The 17,051-nt window shown below is 43.4% G+C and overlaps 1 protein-coding gene across 1 annotated transcript; it reads right to left on the bottom strand.

Moving 5' to 3' along the window:
* Positions 1-363: 363 nt before the first annotated feature.
* On the bottom strand, positions 364-16,493 carry SGPP1 (sphingosine-1-phosphate phosphatase 1). Its single transcript, XM_058026162.1, has 3 exons — positions 15,752-16,493; positions 4,169-4,258; positions 364-1,927 (listed from the first exon to the last, which is right to left on the bottom strand). Exons 1-3 carry the CDS (start codon positions 16,343-16,345, stop codon positions 1,376-1,378), a joined length of 1,236 nt encoding a protein of 411 aa, XP_057882145.1. The 5' UTR covers positions 16,346-16,493; the 3' UTR covers positions 364-1,375.
* Positions 16,494-17,051: the final 558 nt, after the last annotated feature.

The following is a 17,051-nucleotide window of genomic DNA, read 5'->3' as shown; positions in this document are numbered from 1 at the left end:
GCAACACATGAACGAGACAAAATGAAACAGAAAAAAGGCACATGAAATTACACTGGAAGGGAAAAAGATCATGAAAAGCTCAAAAGCACATAATAAAATCCTGCCAAATTTAGACATCACAAACCATTCGTGCATTGACCATACTGTCCTGACTCCTCACAATCTGTCAATCAGAATGATTACAAGTTTACTTTAATTGTTATATTGTCTTATAACTATCTTAATTGGGTAAAAGTGATTATCACCTTTAAATATACTATGTTAATGCATAAAAATACAAATTCTTCTAGAATAGTATTTTCTAACCAAATACCTAAAAGCAGTGGTCCTTCTAGATTAGTTTGGAATAATAAGTGAAGCCCATTTCTTTGCAGAATGGGGTGCTTTTATTGTTTATATGTTTAAATAATTAATTTTGAATATCCATCCACTGTATAAACAATCTCCAGAAAAATATATCCTCTTGCAGTAACTTACAATACACATTAAAAATACTTACAAAAGGGACTATTGTTCATTTACAATATCTTGAGCTCAAGGACACAATTCCTGGGTCATTTTATTTATGCAATTTTGATCAGTAAAAACTGGACATTCTGGTTAACTTGGACCATGTCAGCAACATGGACAATTAACATTTTTTAATATCTGCCTAATTACGTAGGATTTTCCATAAAATTAGGCATTTTTACATCACAGTATATATGGCATTTCTTAATTCAGCAACAGAAAGGCACAGTTATTAAACCATAAAATACAGTACCTGAATTATATATACTCTAGTGATATCTACCAATGCTAATCCAGACATTTTTCTCTGCAAAGGGGGCTAAAGAAAAAGGCTTTTGCTCATTTATTTAGAAAAATTCAACCTCATTACAAGTTTGGTCCATTAAAAATACCTATTAATTGAAATACCTAGAAGCAGGACTTCAGGAAAGACTAGAAGAAAGCAAATGTAACAGTTTATGGTCCAACAACTTGAATTAATTACCGTGAAATGGCAAACAGATCATGAATGGAGCCTTCTGATCAGCTGTCAGACACACCTGCTGAAGTGTCAGTGTACACAGGTACAGCCTGGCAGCCATCCCAGATACATTCACTGCATCACACACACAGACTTGGTTACAGCAATAAGTCCAAAAATCAGCATTTACAGAGGTCAGCACTTCTCCTGGACTGATGCTTGACTGCTGGCCCTAAACCATCCCCAGAGATGTGCAAAGCCCTTTAAATGCTTTGCTTGCTTTGTATTGCTGTTAACAGGAAGGCTCTGCAAAAGCCCAGCTGGCCGGCCTTCCCTTAGCAAACTAGTGCACCTCTTCAAAAAGCAACTAGCTCAGTTCTCCCTCCCCAAAGCGATCAGACCGCATCAGGAAAGACCAACGAAATGGAAGAGGCCAGGGACAACCACCATGAGGGAGAAGCCCACCATTCCATAGGTCACGTAGCGATAGGGCAGCTCCACCTCCATGCGCTGCCGCGCCCTGCGCACGTCGCCCCGCGGGATGCGGAACAGCCGGCACGCCAGGGGGATCGTGGCTCTCTTCATGGCCACCTTCGTCAGCAGCAGAACGATGACCCCCAGCAGCAAGCGCAGGATGGCCTTCCCAAACACAGCCACGCTGAGGGAGGACAGGGACAGGGGCAGGCTCTGGGGAGGAGGGTCCAGCTGCAGGCCCAGCGTGTGGCTGACGTGGGAGCCGCAGGCCACGCCGGCGCCGCAGCCCAGGATCTGAGCTGTGTCGCCCCGTGACGTGCTCCACGTGTCCAGGGTGAAAGAGAAGATGCCCAGGGCCAGGTGGAGACTGATGATAATTAAAGGTGCGTATTTGTAAGTTAAGTTGAAGTTGTCAATCAGGTCCACAAGTGGATGGAAGATAACCAGGATAAGAATAGCATACAGAAATCCAGCAATAACGTCCTGTTGAAGAGAAAGATAGGGTTTCAGTGTTATCACTATTTTTAAAAAAGCCCTCAAATTACATTAACAAGAATTCAAGCCTAGCTGCTGTAGTGTTAAAAGCAACTTGTGGATTCCCATCTTTTACCCTTTAAAGGATAAACTCTTTCTTATGTTAAACATAGGTAAGGAATTACATTTGATCACAAATCACCTGCATCCTGACCAGATCATGAATGAAGTTATGATCAAAGGATTCTTCACTGAGGTTGCAGGTCTGGACTTACTAGAAAGGCCTGTTGCAACAGGGCAAGGGGTGATGGTTTTAAACTACAAAAGGGGAGATTCAGACTGGATATAAGGAAGATATTTTTGTTTCCAATGAGCATGATGAGGCACTGGTACAGGTTGTTCAGAGAGGTGGTGGATGCCCTGTCTCTGGAAACATACAGGTCAGGGTGGACAAGGCTCTGAGCAGCCTGTTCTGGTTGAAGATGTCCCTGCTTATTGCAGGGGGCTAGGACTGGATAATCTTTAAAGGTCTCTTGAACCCAGAACTATTCTGTGATTCTTCTATGATTTTTCTGCTGGCAACACTGATCCCTGTCCAGGGCCAGGGCATTCAAACCTACAGTCAGCACAAATCCAGCTCAGCTAAATATGTTCTGCCAGCTTAGGTTTGCTGAAACAGCTCAACAGTGGCTCTGAGGGCCTGGGTGCCAACACTCCCAACACTGGCAGCAGCAGCAGCTGGTGAGCAGTCAGGGACTGCTGCACTAGAGCAGCTTCAACTTTCACTGCAGCTTCAGAATTAACAATGCTGGAAGAATGGGAACTGTTTCCAAATATTAAAGGAGAGGAAGAGATAACCTCTGTGGCTTCCTAACTGAATTTCAGTTTTTAAAAGTCTTTTCTTAATGAAAAGATTACCCAATGATTTTTTTACTCCAGCATTAAATTTCAGTTAACTGATCACTCAGTTGCATGGAACTCACTGCTACTTTTGTCACCTTTGATTGTTAAAGAAGAATTTGTGCAATCCAAGCACTACAAAGTGGCCTGCCTTCACTTTCATGCTTATCAGCTCTTCCACATGAGCCAGGAGGTGGGACTTCAATCAGCAGGGTTTGCATTGCACCAGCTTCAATGAATCATTTTTATTTGCTTCCACTAATTGAAAGCTTGATAAAAGCTCTAATAAAACTGACTGATATAAGCATCAGACTTGCTCATTTCAGAAGCAACAAAAAAAAAACCTTTCTGCTGTATTTGCCACCTACTTCCCCCAAACTCAGGCACTGTGGTTAATGTACATTGCAGGCACCACATGGTGAACTCCACTCCCTCAAACTCTGCAGAGGATTCAGATGTGAAACTGCAAAACAGCTCTGTCTGCTTGCTCACTATTTGTGGCACGACTTTGTTCTGTGACATTTTGTGTCAGCTGAACTATCAGTGCATCACATCACATTGACAGAGTGGTTTAGATTGGAAACTCCTAACTACTGATGCAAAAATGTCATTTTGTTTTTCTGAGCTGTCTTACTTTCCCATGCTCTTTTTTACATTGTGTTCATCTACCAGCTTTTAAACTCCCTACCAGACTTACCCTTTTCTGTCTCTTAGCTTTGCTTCTAGCACCTGATCCTCAAAAACATCCTTAGCCACCCTCATAACTGATCTTGCATCACAATTGCCATTTTGTAGTGCTCTTGTTTTCTCATTTCTACATTGCATACATTTGTGTTTCAGTTTGGGGAGTTTTCATCTGTTTAATAAATGAGTTTGCTTTTCAAAGATGCCAACTTTGTTACCTGGATTTAGAAACTCTGGTAAATGAAACTCTGGCATGTAGAGTGGCACTCCAAACTGCACATGCTTTCAGCAGTGACGTGGAGTGAACCTTAACAGCCACTTTCTCATCCTGCAGAATGATCTCTGCTCTGTAGAGGAAAATTTACTCTACACTTTAGAGCAGTTATCAATTTCTGCACTAAAAGATGACATTCAACACCTGTTAAGTTTCAGCCATGGACTGAGTTTATAAAAGACAAGTATAAGTAGGGTCAGAGCCACTTTTAGCTGTTTTATCAATTTCTATGCTGAAGAAATCTTAAGTCTTCTGTTTGTGTATGGTAGAACATTACAAAAATACATCTGTATATAATTACTGCACTGTAAAACCTTCAATGTGATGGAAGTTTATTAAATCAGAACAGGATTAAACCAGAAGTTCAGTAGTAGATTAGATTATTTTCTTACCAAAATTGAATGCATTCCCATATAAATTCGACTACAGCAAACCAAAGAACACCAGCAGAATGCCAGGATCAGTCCAAACACAAGGGGATACTGGTAGGGAAGAAAAATGCAGAAACCATATTAGAATTTGAAAAAAAAATTTAAAAAAAATCACTCTATGAATATTCTATAATTAATTCCAATTAATGCCACTGATGCTTACCCTTTTCCTTGCCCTACCTCCACAGGCCTAGCACAGCACCTTTTGATAAATTGCTAAGTCAAACTTTTAATCTTCCCCATTTTATCTGCATTCAGGATATATGAATTCAGTGCTTTGATCACTTTTTCAAAGCAGTAAGAAACATCTCAATCTCTGTAGCAGTTGTCCTGCCATGCTCTGATATCCCAAACTGACCACAGGTGTGTTAAAGTGCAGCAGGTTCACACTGGGTGAAGCAGCTCCATTAAATATTTGTACTGTCAGCAATTACCCAGGCAGGATCAAGGCTTCACTGTTTTCCTGAAAAGAAGGAACTCATAACAAAATTACAAAGAAATTCAATTCCTTCCTCAATTCTTTGTTTTAGGGCTTCTGCAGTTGTTGACTCAATCTCTGGGCATCAGCATGAAACTCCTAAAACAGTAATCTTTTCTGTTCTTTCCAAACCCACATAAATTTCCTCCTACAAGCCATATTTGTTAAACAAAAATCATAACAATTACTTCCAATTATTTCTGCCTTCTCACATTTTTTTGAATTAATAAGGACTGTTTATCAGGAAGAAATTAAATACTTTGCTTTAATAAGCACACATCATGTGGAAAAACAGTTTCTTAACTTGCTCAGGTTTTGGATAAAGCTATGCTAATTTACATATTACAGCACAGTCAGAAATGCTTTCCCCACTATTGCAAAATGTACAAGACAGGATACAGCTTCCTCTTTTGCCACTATTCTATAAAAGACACAGTCACAAGATAAAATGGCAAGTTTCCAAAATTGCTTCTCTTCCTACAATAAACATGTTCAATATAAACAGGCAGCCTAGATGTACCCAAGCCTAGGAACAAAATCTACAGGCAGTTTTCTTGCCCTTTTCCTTGTTCCTTTCATAGGTAACCTGAAGGGAATATCCAAGAAATTCAAGAAAATATCCTTAAAATTACTGGAGGAAGTTCTGTGTCCTCTGTGAAGGCCATTTAACAGATTGTAGAGTTCCAAAATCAGTCTTTCTGTAAAAGGTTTGAGACAGGATTATCACTCTTCTTGCATTTTTCCAACTTTCACTGAATTCTCAACTCCAGGACCATGTTGGCAAAACAAAACTAAAACAACATTCTCAAACTAAGAGAAAATCAGGAAGCTTATGTTTCACATAAGAAGCAGATTTCACATTAAAATAAATACTAAACACAAACATAAATACTAAACAGCTCATAGTTGTGTTCCATCTAGACTAAACTCTATTTCCTGTAGCAACATTTATCTTTGCTTCCATCACGTTCATCCACAAACTGGATCTAAACAGAACTGTGTATTTGTGACTCATTTCTGACTGCAGTGATGAAGGAACAAACTCAGTTTCCTGCCTTTCAGAACTGTGCTAATCCCAGGCAATGCACCAGTAACTCTGTCACACACAACTGCAGAGTTATCAGACACCAGCATTGCTGCAGCAGCCACAAAAGCAGCTCCTTTGGTGCCTCCCAAGTGCAGCCACATCCCTGTGTCCCTCTGTGCTTTGGTCCCAGGGGAGCAGGAATGCTGCCTGCACAGCCTCCCTGCACCCCCACAGAAGTGCTGCCTGTGCAGGGACAGCTGGACCCCAGCAAGAGCAGCCTCGAGTCCCAAACTGTTTTGCCATCACTTGATACCTGTGTCCATCCTTGTCTCCTGACACACATTTTGGTGCTGTCAGAGCCCCATCAGGGGTAAGGCTTTTCTTTAATAAAGACTTGTCCTGTTTCTGCAGGACCTGACAGAGAGAGAGGCAGGGGCTTTAGCAGGAAGATGGGTGAAGCACCAGGCTCAGCAGCTGCTCATGACACTGTGGGTGAGAGGCTGGGATTGGGGAAGGGAAGAGGTCAGAGCAGCTAAACAGCAAAATCCTGAGAACAAGGAGTATGAAGGAAATAGCTAGGTGAGAAGTCTGGTTTTAAGAGTGCTCAGCAGGTGACTGTAAACAGCAGGCAGACTACAATAACTCTGAAAATGAAAGAAGAGATGCTTGCTGTCAGGGAACTCACAGGGGACGGGTGTTAAGAGTAAGAAAGAAACAGAAACTCCAGCTCTGAAGAATGTTTTGGAAAGATTATTTGGCTCTGTCATATCTTTAATTCTGAATAAATACCCTGAGAACACGGGCTAGTTTAGTTTCTCTGTAGCAAAACACAGTAAAACAGCCTGAACACCCTCAGCTAGAACAGGCTGCTCAGAGCCCCAGCCAAGCAGGCCCTGAATGTTTCCAGGAATGGAGCACCCACCTCCCCTCTGGGCAACCTGTGCCAGTGTTTCACCTGCAGAAGCACAAAACTTCTGCCCTGCATCTGATCTAAATGAACCCTAAATGATGGTTCAGCTCAGAACCATCACCCTTCTCCTGTCACAAGAGGCCCACAGGATCTGGCTCCCACCTTTCTTGCAGGCACCTTTTAAGTGCTGATCACAAATGAAGCACAACACCCTGGCTGTTTTAACTCCTACCTTTCAAAGCAGCCACTGGGTTTGAGAATTCCCAGAACATCAAACTGGTAACACCTGCTGAAATCTGCCCTGGGGTGGTGAGACAGGCTGTGTTTGCTCCTCACACACAGGGCTAAGAGCACAAGGTGGCTAAAGGAGAACATCAGCACTCCCACACACCTCTGAGCTCAGCAGCATGTGAGTCACACCAACAACAGGGACATCACCTGGATCCTTGGAAAAAAAGCTGATGCCATAAACTTAGCTCCAAATTATTGCCTGCAAGGCTGAGGTACCAGCAAGCCTTGTAATAATACTGTTTTGTGAAAATGGATTTCAAAAATTTCTTCTCCAAATAATAAATGAATATTCAAAGTAAAAAAAAAAACAGCTTTTACTAGTCTTTTATATTACAGTCTTATATATTTTACAGTCTTCTATATTTTATAAAAGACTAATGTGAAAATTTGAATATAAACTTCTATCAAGTGTTCAGGAAAGAAAGTCATAAGCAGTTTTTATTGTGTTGACCTGGGTTTCTATTTTAATGAGAGATATTAAGCAAGAGAGCTGAATTCCAGCAGGTTTAGTCCCATGGTTGCTGGCATGCCAGATCAGACCTACAGAGGCCCAAAGGACAAAAGATCACAAGTTTGCTTCTACCCCCTTGCCCAGTTCACTGCTGGTTTTGCTCACTCGGGCATCAGGAGGCAGAGTGGCATCACATGTGCTGCCAGAGGAGGGTGTGGAAGGCTGTCAGAGATCACAGCTGGGAGAGGTACACACAGAAACCAGGTCTCATTCTCTCAGCTTGCTCTTTTTGATAAAAGAATTGATGTATCTTCAATCTTGATCAGTCCTGGTGTCACTTTCAGTCAGACACTCAGGAGGAGCCCATTTTGGACACTAACATGTCAAACCCTGTCTCCATGCCCTCTTTTAGGACCATCTCATGTATATCCTCAAAAACTCCTTGTGCCTCCCCACAGCCAACATGCCACCTCAACAATTCTGAGTATGGTTTCTTTTTTAACTGCATACTGCTTTCTTTTTTATAACTTAAAAACACCCAAACCAATAAGCATGTTATTTTAAAAAACACCCAAACCAATAAGCATGTTATTTTAAAAAATTTAAGAAGTTAATTGATTTCTTAACTTCACCTATTAAGGTAAAGCTAGGGATAAAGCTGACTGAATAAACTACTCATTGTGTTTCAGACCCCAATTTTGTTCCCATATCCAGAATCTTGTTTTGATCAAAGAAACTGAATTAAATTCATATTTGTAAAACAGCAGTGAAAATACTCTCAGTAAGTCTTTGAGAACTTTATGTCCTCTGTTTTTAGGACAAAGTTTTTAGAACTTGATGTCCTGTGTTTCTCTCATCCTATAGAAAATTCCACTACATCCTCCACAACAGGCTTGCAAACCTCTGACTGGACCACACACAAAACCCCTCCCATCCTCCTCCTGCTCCTTGATCTTTTTGCCAAGACTCTTAATAACATAACCATTGTTTAAAAATGCTTATAAGGAAACAATCTGTCCTAAAAGCTTTGACCTAGGTCAGAAAATTCCTCCTTTCATAAGGGAACACTATTAAAAGACACTAAATGCTCACTTCTTTACCTTTTTAAAGCACAGGAGAAGTTTCCAGCACCCACAAATGATTCCAAAGTAACTTTCTAATATTTTCAGTGTTCTACAGTATTCAATGATCTTTTTTTAATCATATCATAACTCAGAAGTGCAACCTGAGTTTGAGACAATTATTTTGGGCTAAAGTTCACAGAAAGAATCCAAGCATCACTTGAAGCACCAGACTTTTAATAAGGTATCTGTGCCATGTACTGACAATAGTCATGAAAAGCAATAATCAGTGTTTATGGGAATGACTCCAGACCTGGCTGGACAGATGAGTTCAAAAAGCAAAGCATAAAAATGATTTTTTGAAGAGAGCAGAAGAAAAGGGAGAAGAGGATTGTTAGAAAAGACAGACCACCAATCAGTCATTTTAGGAAAAATAAACAAATTCTTTCCAATGGGCCAGGTGGTAAACACCACTGGTTAATCTGCATTTATCAATGATTTTCTCCTTTCTTGCACTGACCAACATTAATAACAAGAGACATAAAAACCTCAGTGTTACATGTCACTACAAGAACCTCTTCTTCAAATTCCAAGATAAACTTTTCAATGCCAGTTCTGAAGGAAGTTAAAACATTTCATTTTCTGCTACACCTAATCTGAAAACAAATTGAGGAGTAACAATAGGAATTAGGTTATTTCTTTTCATTGCAGCCATTAAAAAAATAATTCCTCTCTGAACACAGCTAGCAAGAATTACTTATGGCTTGCTCTGTTTATGCCCCAGTACCTAAAACTACATTTTTTCTGCAAAATGTTCTCTCAGTTTAATCAGCAGACCCTATTTAAAGGACAAGGAGTGCTTTTACATGTGTACAATGCACCAAGAAACAGAAACTGCTTGAGAAGTATTTCCTTTGAATACCTTTTCATCAAAAACTCTGTATCCAACCTTAGAGCATTTGTTTTTACATGTTTTCTCCCAAGACCCTTTACATTAATTAAAGATTTGCTTAGGCAAAACTGAAAAATACATTTAATGACAATCAACAGAGTCTAATGAGACAGGCTGTTGTATCCCTCTGGCAGAGATTCCCCAGTGACATTTGTCAGAACTGGCTCTGCTCTTTTTAAACTTTTAACACCTGCAAAAAACAACTTGGTTCAGTTTCCCTTACAAACAAACTACAGGCATTAATATGGCCCATGGAAGACCTGACATCACACACACACAAGGCAAGGCCAGAGCTGACCCTCCAAATTCCCATTTCTCTCTCTCTCAAAGCATTGTGTGGGTAATTCTGTGTTTTCAGATCATCCCTTCAGCTGTGCTCCCCATTCAGAAGAGTTTTTGTCAGACTGTTTAGGAAACATGTTCAAGAAGACCAATTAGACAAGCATGCACACATCTCTTTGCCAACATCTCAGTATTTCAGCCAAGGGCCCATTTGGGATTCTCTGAGGGGTGATGTGTCTCTCTCTGAAGGGGCTGCACTTGCTCTGCACACACACTTTGTATGTGAGAGATGGTTTTCTATGTGCAGCTTCCAGTTTATCACTACATCAATCTCACTGCAAATGCAAGCCTTTCACCAAGGACAAACATTTAAAACAAGGGTGTGCCCCTTTCTGCAAAATTCTCACTGTAGCACTGTTGTGATTAGGCTGTTTATTCACCCCCAATAACCAATTATTCCCCATCTCCAGTGGGGATCAGAGAGTGTGGAAATGAAAGAGCAGGCAGACAATTCTAGAGGTAATCTTCAATAGGGGTCAGCCACAGCCACAGAGCAAAGCAGATCTCCCTGAAATCCCAACACAGATCCTGTCAAACCCATCTCATTTAATTACACTCAGCAGCCTTGGCTGATAAAAGTCACAGTGCAGATGAAACATTTCTGGAAGGGAGTTTCACGTGGTACCACATAAGAGCCTTACACAACCAGTACCACAGAGAGTCAAAAGAGCACAGAGCAAATGAAACTGGGAATGAAAACTGCACCAGAGAGGCCACTGGAGAACAGATGCACCCAGGGCAGGTTCAGCAGTGCTGTTTATCCAGGTCAGTCACTGATGACAGGCTCTGCATATCAAACACTGCCAGCCAGGTAGCAGGGAGGGCAAGGCTGTCACACTCAGCACCAGCAGCTGCTGCAGAAGGTAAATCAGCCTTGTTCATGCAGTTAAAGGCTGCTACTCATCAACACAGCCCTGGGCTCCTGCAGTTTGCTCGGTGGCTCCAGTGAGAGTCAGCAGTTCCTCACTGAGCTCGGGAGGGAGGGCAAACCCCTCATGTCCTAATGCACACAGCCACTGTGCAGTAGATAGGGTCAGGCACTCGGAAAATCTCGCCATGTCACGGAAAGCAGTAGAATTCCTCTCCCCCTAACTCCTAGTGATAAAAAATCACCCAAGAATGTAGTCCCCCCTAACATTAGTAACTTTCTACTCCTTACTAACCAATTGCAGTAAAGTAAGACCCCCTGACTATTGGTAAAAAGGCTCCCAATATTACCAGTTAGATTGTGCCTGGGCCAGTCTGACCCTCGCTGCTGGGCCAAAGGCAGCAACTGCGGTGTGTCACCCCAGAGATACCTTGGCTTGCTGGTGGTTGCAGCTGGGCACTGAACAAGTCCAGGCTTGTTAGGAACCCCGTTACCTCAGGAGGAATGGCTTCAGGCGATGGTGAAGAGAAAAAGGAGAAGATTCTGCTGGAGGGTTTAATGTCCAGAGGTTTATTCCATGGTTACAGAGGTCTGAACGTGAGGAGCTGCTCCAACAGAACCATGACCGCATGGTCTGATCACCTTTTAAGCTCAGGGACAGGGGGAGGGGAGGTACAGGTGAGCCACCAACCAGGTGAGAGGGGCAGGGTCTCAGGGGAAGATGACACCCAGTCAGGCCAATGACCCCTGGGCATAGGGGCATCCTTTAAACTTGAACAACCACACGACGCCTTGCTGGAATGTTCAGCCTGATTGACAGGACTCACTCAGCATGGGGGCAAGGGGGAAGGGAGAGAGGTATAAGCACACTTGGGGAAATGACCTGGAAGGCCAAAATGGGACATTACAGCACACCACAACACCTGACGTAAAGAAAAAACGTTCCCAGTATAAAACCCGACGAGATGAGACAATAAAAGTCTTGAACTGTCCACCATCCTGGTGCCTGTGTGTGTTCTTAGCCCGAGTGACCCTGGGCAGTGAGGTGCCGTGCGTCTCCTCAGAGCCAAGCCTTGCATCAGAAAGCCACACCACTGCTGCTGCCAGGCTGCATCCCAGAGTGTCGGGAGTTTAGTTCAGGCACGGCTTGAAGAAAAAGGCCATGAAGCCATGCAGTTGAGAGAAAAGTAAAAGGTAGCTGTGAAGCAGTTCCCAGCCTGACTTCTATAAACAATTAGACTCTTTCAGGCATCATTGTATAAACAATAAAGTTCTCAGGCAGTCTTCCCATAACAAATGTAACACCCTCTCTGGGAAAAGATGGCACCCTGAGAACAGATGTGGAAGTTTTGGGAACCGTTCGTATCACAGTGGGAACACTGGTTTTGTTTTGTGTAAACAATCAACGGTGTAGTAAAACAAAAGGTGTGGTTAGAGTTTTCTCTGTTAGCCTATCATAAACCTGGATTTTGGAATATGCATGAAGTTCATTAACACTATTATTTAAGCTGACTGATCGATCAATAAATCGAGTTCGATGCATCAAAGGATTGGTCGTTCTCCCCTCACTTCAACACCAGAGGAACTCTGAATACAAGCAAATTTTCTCTATCCTCTGGCTGACATTTATTTTTCTTTATTTTTCTGAATTTTCTGTATCCCCTGGCTGATATTTATTTTTTTCTCCTCAAAAGCCAGCAGAGTTCTGACACATTCAGGTACCATCCCAACTCAAGGGCTATTTCTAATAAAATACATCTTGGTGTCTATCTGTAATCAGCAGTTCAACGTAATCAAACAAAATATAAAAAATGCTTTTTCCAGTAATCTCAGCCTGAGCCTTTGGAGATTTTGTGGATAATTAGCAGTTCACACTCTCTATTCCTCATCCCATCTGGGACATGATTTAAGCCCAGCCTGGCTCAAACTGTCAAGACTTCAAAGAAATCAAGTTTTCCCCAATGTGATAAAGGTTGCTTTTTCCTACATGATATCAAGATCTACAACCACACTGCCTTTTAAATGCTTGCCCTCCTCTTTCAGGGTATCTGCACTTCAAACAGAGGGTGGGGAAAAAAGAAAAATCAACATTTTTAACACTCCCAAATTCTCATGAGTCTTTGACATGAGCTATATATTTCATGGTTACTGAAGAGTTGTTGAAATAAATAGTTTTCCCTGCAGAAATGTAACAAATAAATAAATGAACATGGATTATGAAAGTAATCAGGCAAGCTCTCATAATACAAGAAGAAACTGAAAAATTTGGATACAATGGACACAACAGTTAGCTACTATGGAAGTTATCCTAATATCTAACTCACTTCTGTCTGAAAGAGAGTTTCACTGAATATTTCCTATGCCCAAAGTCTCTAATTGTGATAACTTCCCAAAACCATCTTTAAAATACATTATCTCTGAAAATATTTTACTTCAATAGAACTATTGCATTTTTAGAAAGTATTTTTGTTTTACAGTCAAAAATCCTTTTGAATACTATGTAAAAATAATTGTAACAGAATTGCTTAAAGGCATCGAAAAATTGAAAAGCACAAAGTCAAGAGGCTAAGAAAAACTTACTGCAATCCAAACGTTTTTAAATGGACAATCTGGGCCACACCTAGAAAAACAGGAGCACATTTTCTCTGTTCTCTGTTTTCTTCAAGAAAAAGACTGAAATAGTTTGTCTTGGATAGACAAGAACTACCACACAATAGCAGGAAGTCATAGATCACTGAAGGCAAGCTGGAAATCAGCCACACAAGAAGGAGATTCCCTCCTCACTGGTGAAACATCTTTGAGAGCAAGGGGAGCTTTCTTTGGTTTAGTATAAACTCCAAAGTGCCAAAGCCAAAGCTGCCTGCACTCCAGAGAAAAAGCCCCTGCAGAGTTTCACCTGTATCTGCTTTAATTCACCCTCAGCCTCTGCCCACTGTGACTGCTGAAACAACAGTCCCAACATTGTCATATCCCAAACTGTGATTTATTAAAATAAATTCTAAATGCCCACCTCATAGTTGTGTTCTTTACACTAAATATATTCTTCATACTAAATGTAAGTATACATGAGTATTCCTTATACTAAATATACACAGAAAGAGGTTAAACCAACAGGTTTAAATACAGCAACCTGCACCTATTAGTAAATTTGTACAATTTAATAAAAATAATACTAAAAACCTCTTTAATAGCTTTCCAAGAATTTCTGAGGTCAGTCTTTTTTAACACCATTCCCAGAAAAACACCATTTTCCATGCCAACATGATCTCACATAGGTTCTACTCCCTTTCAACACAAGTAAAACAGGGAGAACAGAAGATGAAAGGTTAATGAAAAGGCTCTTGACATGCCACTGGTTAATTACTGATTAATTTATGGAAATAATGTAAAAATCAGAAGTGATTTTTTTACATGAGTATTTTGAAAGGACAGAAGTTGGTTTCAGAGAGGTCTTTTACTCATACTCGTTTTCTAAGAAAAAGGAATTGAAATCAGGATTTAAACAGTTTCCTTCTGCATTCCTTAAGCACAGTCCCGCAGGAATACAAGGCTGAATGTTTATGATTCCTCAGCATGCATCCACGGTAAACATGTTCACTCAATTAGCAGTGCTGCACAGACCGCAGGGCTGGCAAAGCACGGATCGAACTGGGTTCATTGGCAAAACACCATTTCACACATTTCACAGCCTGTTTGCTGCTTCTGCAGAGGCCATCGAGACGGGCTCTCCTCTGCACACACGGCATCGGGCTGTGCAAAGGCTGGAACTGCTCAGTGAGCTTTCCCACATGCAACGAGTGCAAACCCAGTCTGTGCTTCCAGCTGCCACCAGCCCTACACACCTAACAAGAAATAATCACATTATACACATTTGGGTCACCTCAAACAACTTTGAGATTAAACATCTCAGTGGCAAAACTTCAAATATTTATTTCAAACACTCACAGAACATTACATTATTATTTTTATATATATATGTAATTATTATGCCTGCATAACTCCAGCATATAATGCTTCACCGAATGCCTAAGAGCTTCCTTCTGGGCACATGCATTCACCTTGCAGAAACATCAATAATCTTTGGTTAGAGAGGCCAAATAAAATCTCTAACCCTCAATCATGCCATTCCTTTCAGTCACCCGTTCTAGATGCTGAGATAGAGCCACGGCAGACAACTGGTGATTGTTACCTGTAACTGGGAAGACAAGAGTAAAGCCCCTGCACGAAGCTTAGGATCAGAGTTAGTTTTCTCTACCGACGTGACTAATATCCACCTTAAACCAGGTATTACAGTAAGGATTAGTAAACACTAACAACTTAAGAGTCTAATTACTGCCTAACTTCTTAAAACGTTTACCTGGGAAAGCCTTCTCTCAGCTGCTGCTGAAAGTGGTTTAGTGCGGTGATTTAGAGCTGGATGTGCTTTCTTTGGAGCTGCTGCTGCTGCCGCACTTCCAGCAGCCAGCGCCAAAGCACATGCCACTGCTTGCGTAAGGCAGGCGATCAACAGTGTTATTTTAACTTATCTATTGACCCCAAGTGCAACAGCCAGATTTTAGAGATTCTGCTGAATGAAGGTGATGAAAATATCGCAGATTATCAGTTCCTGCTAATTACGAACACATTGATAGATGGTAGAACCTCCTGAAAGTACAAATACTAGGATCATTTCCAGGTTGTGGTTAATGAAAATAAAATCGTTAAAGAGAAGGCTAAAGCTACAACTCAATGACGCTCCAAAGTGACTCGAAGCAAAGAAGGATCAACAAGAAGCCCTTTAGTTACTGGTTCTCCACTAAATTCTCACTCTGTAAAACCAAATGCGTGTAAAAACATTAGATGCTTATCCAAACTTTGCGCAAATGGACAAGCTGGAAAAAAACCTTCATCGGAACAAAACGCAGATTGTTACTGCGAACTTTTCACGCGCGCTGAGCTAATCCCCAAAACCAGCACAGCTTCCATTCACAAGACAGAACTACTAGAACACTTCTCGTTACCTGAGCAGAACAACACAAAAAAAAATTAACAGTGAGGCAAGGAAAAAAGGTACGAATGTGACGTTTTCCCAACCAAACTCAGCCACCTCCCTCCTGAGGAGCAATCAGGTCTGCCACATGGGGCTGGAAGGCGCACGATGAGGACACGGCGGTGCGAGCATTACCTGCCAGCGGCCGTAGCTGAGCAGCAGCAGCGCCAGGGGGATGGCGGTGCCCGACATGGCGTGGGTGGAGGGCATGCTGTACTCGGAGTTGTAGAAAACCTCCAGCTTCACCACGGGCGGCGAGGCAGGGCGCGGCCAGCGGATCACATCCTTGGTGCACTGCCCCAGGTACATCACCCACACCCAGATGATGATGAGCCTCCGGCCCAGCCAGGCGTCCACATTCCAGATGCAGAAAGGGAAAAAGAGGATGTAGAAGAGCTCGTTGCCCAGCTCCGTGCCCAGGCTGAACAGATAGTAGAGGAAGCGGCTGCGAGTGGCGAACTCCTGGCTGCCGTCCTCCTCCTCCGTCAGCGAGTTTCGGCGCGGCCTCCTCCTCCAGCGCCGCGGGCTTCCCGCCGCGCCGGCCACGGCCCCGTTCCCGGTGGGATGCTCCTGCCCGCCCGCGGGGCCGCCGTTCGCCACCGGTCCCTGCTGCTCCGCGCCGGCCCAGCCCGAGGGCCCCTCCACCCCGCAGAGCCGCTGGAACGCGGCCACTTTGCGCGGGTCCTGCAGGTGGGCGGCCAGCCGGGCCAGGCGCTGGCCGAGAGACATAGCGGCGGGACCGGGGGACTTCGTCTGAGGGGCGGAGAGGGGGATGGGGGCTCCGCGGAAAAGGAAAGGCGCTCGCTGAAGAGAAAGCCGCTGCAAGGCGAGGCGCCGCGGATACCGCGGGACTACCCTCGCCTCACCCGCTCCCTCCCGCCGCTCGCTCCTCACGCCCTCCCCGCTCGCTCCCTCCCTCACGCCCGCGCCGGCCCCGCCGCGCCGCGCCTGCGCGCAGCCCCCACCCCGCGGGAAACGTTCATCGCGGCGCGGATTGGCTGCCACTCTCTCTCGGTCCCGCCCCCACAGGCGGTGCAGCCAATCAGAGCGAGGCGGTGCGCGAGGCGGTGCGCGGCGTGAGGCGGCCTCGAGCGTGAGGGGCAGAGGCCGCGGAGGGCGGCCCGTGGGGTGGGTCGGGTTTTGGGGACCGTAGGGGAGTCTCTTTCTCCTCCCCATTCTTCTCTTCCTCCTTCTCCTCCTTCTTCTTCGTTATAGAAACGCCGAATCAATTGCGGTGGATGTGACCTCTGAGATCATCCAGTCCACCTTGTCACAGATCACCACCTTGTCCACTAGACCATGGCACTGATTGCCCCATCCAGTCTTTCCTTAAATCCCTCCAGGGACAGTGACTCCACCAGCTGTCTGTGCACCCCATTCCCAGTCACCCTTTCCGTGAAGAAATTCTCCCCAGTGTCCAACCTAAACCTCCCGT

This window comes from Melospiza georgiana, chromosome 6 (genome assembly GCF_028018845.1).
Source record: "Melospiza georgiana isolate bMelGeo1 chromosome 6, bMelGeo1.pri, whole genome shotgun sequence".
Lineage (NCBI taxonomy): Eukaryota > Metazoa > Chordata > Aves > Passeriformes > Passerellidae > Melospiza > Melospiza georgiana.
Note: the sequence above shows the minus strand (reverse complement) of the source record. Positions and strands in the feature narration are given on the sequence as shown.

Bases quoted from the DNA above. Each gene is read 5' to 3' on its own strand.
- SGPP1 (XM_058026162.1), bottom strand. From the start codon at position 16,345: ATGTCTCTCGGCCAGCGCCTGGCCCGGCTGGCCGCCCACCTGCAGGAC. The intron at 4,259-15,751 runs GTAATGCTCGCA...CTTCCCTACCAG, and splicing joins TCAGCTACGGCCGCTGGCAG to TATCCCCTTGTGTTTGGACT. The intron at 1,928-4,168 runs GTAAGAAAATAA...TCTCTTCAACAG, and splicing joins TGGGAATGCATTCAATTTTG to GACGTTATTGCTGGATTTCT.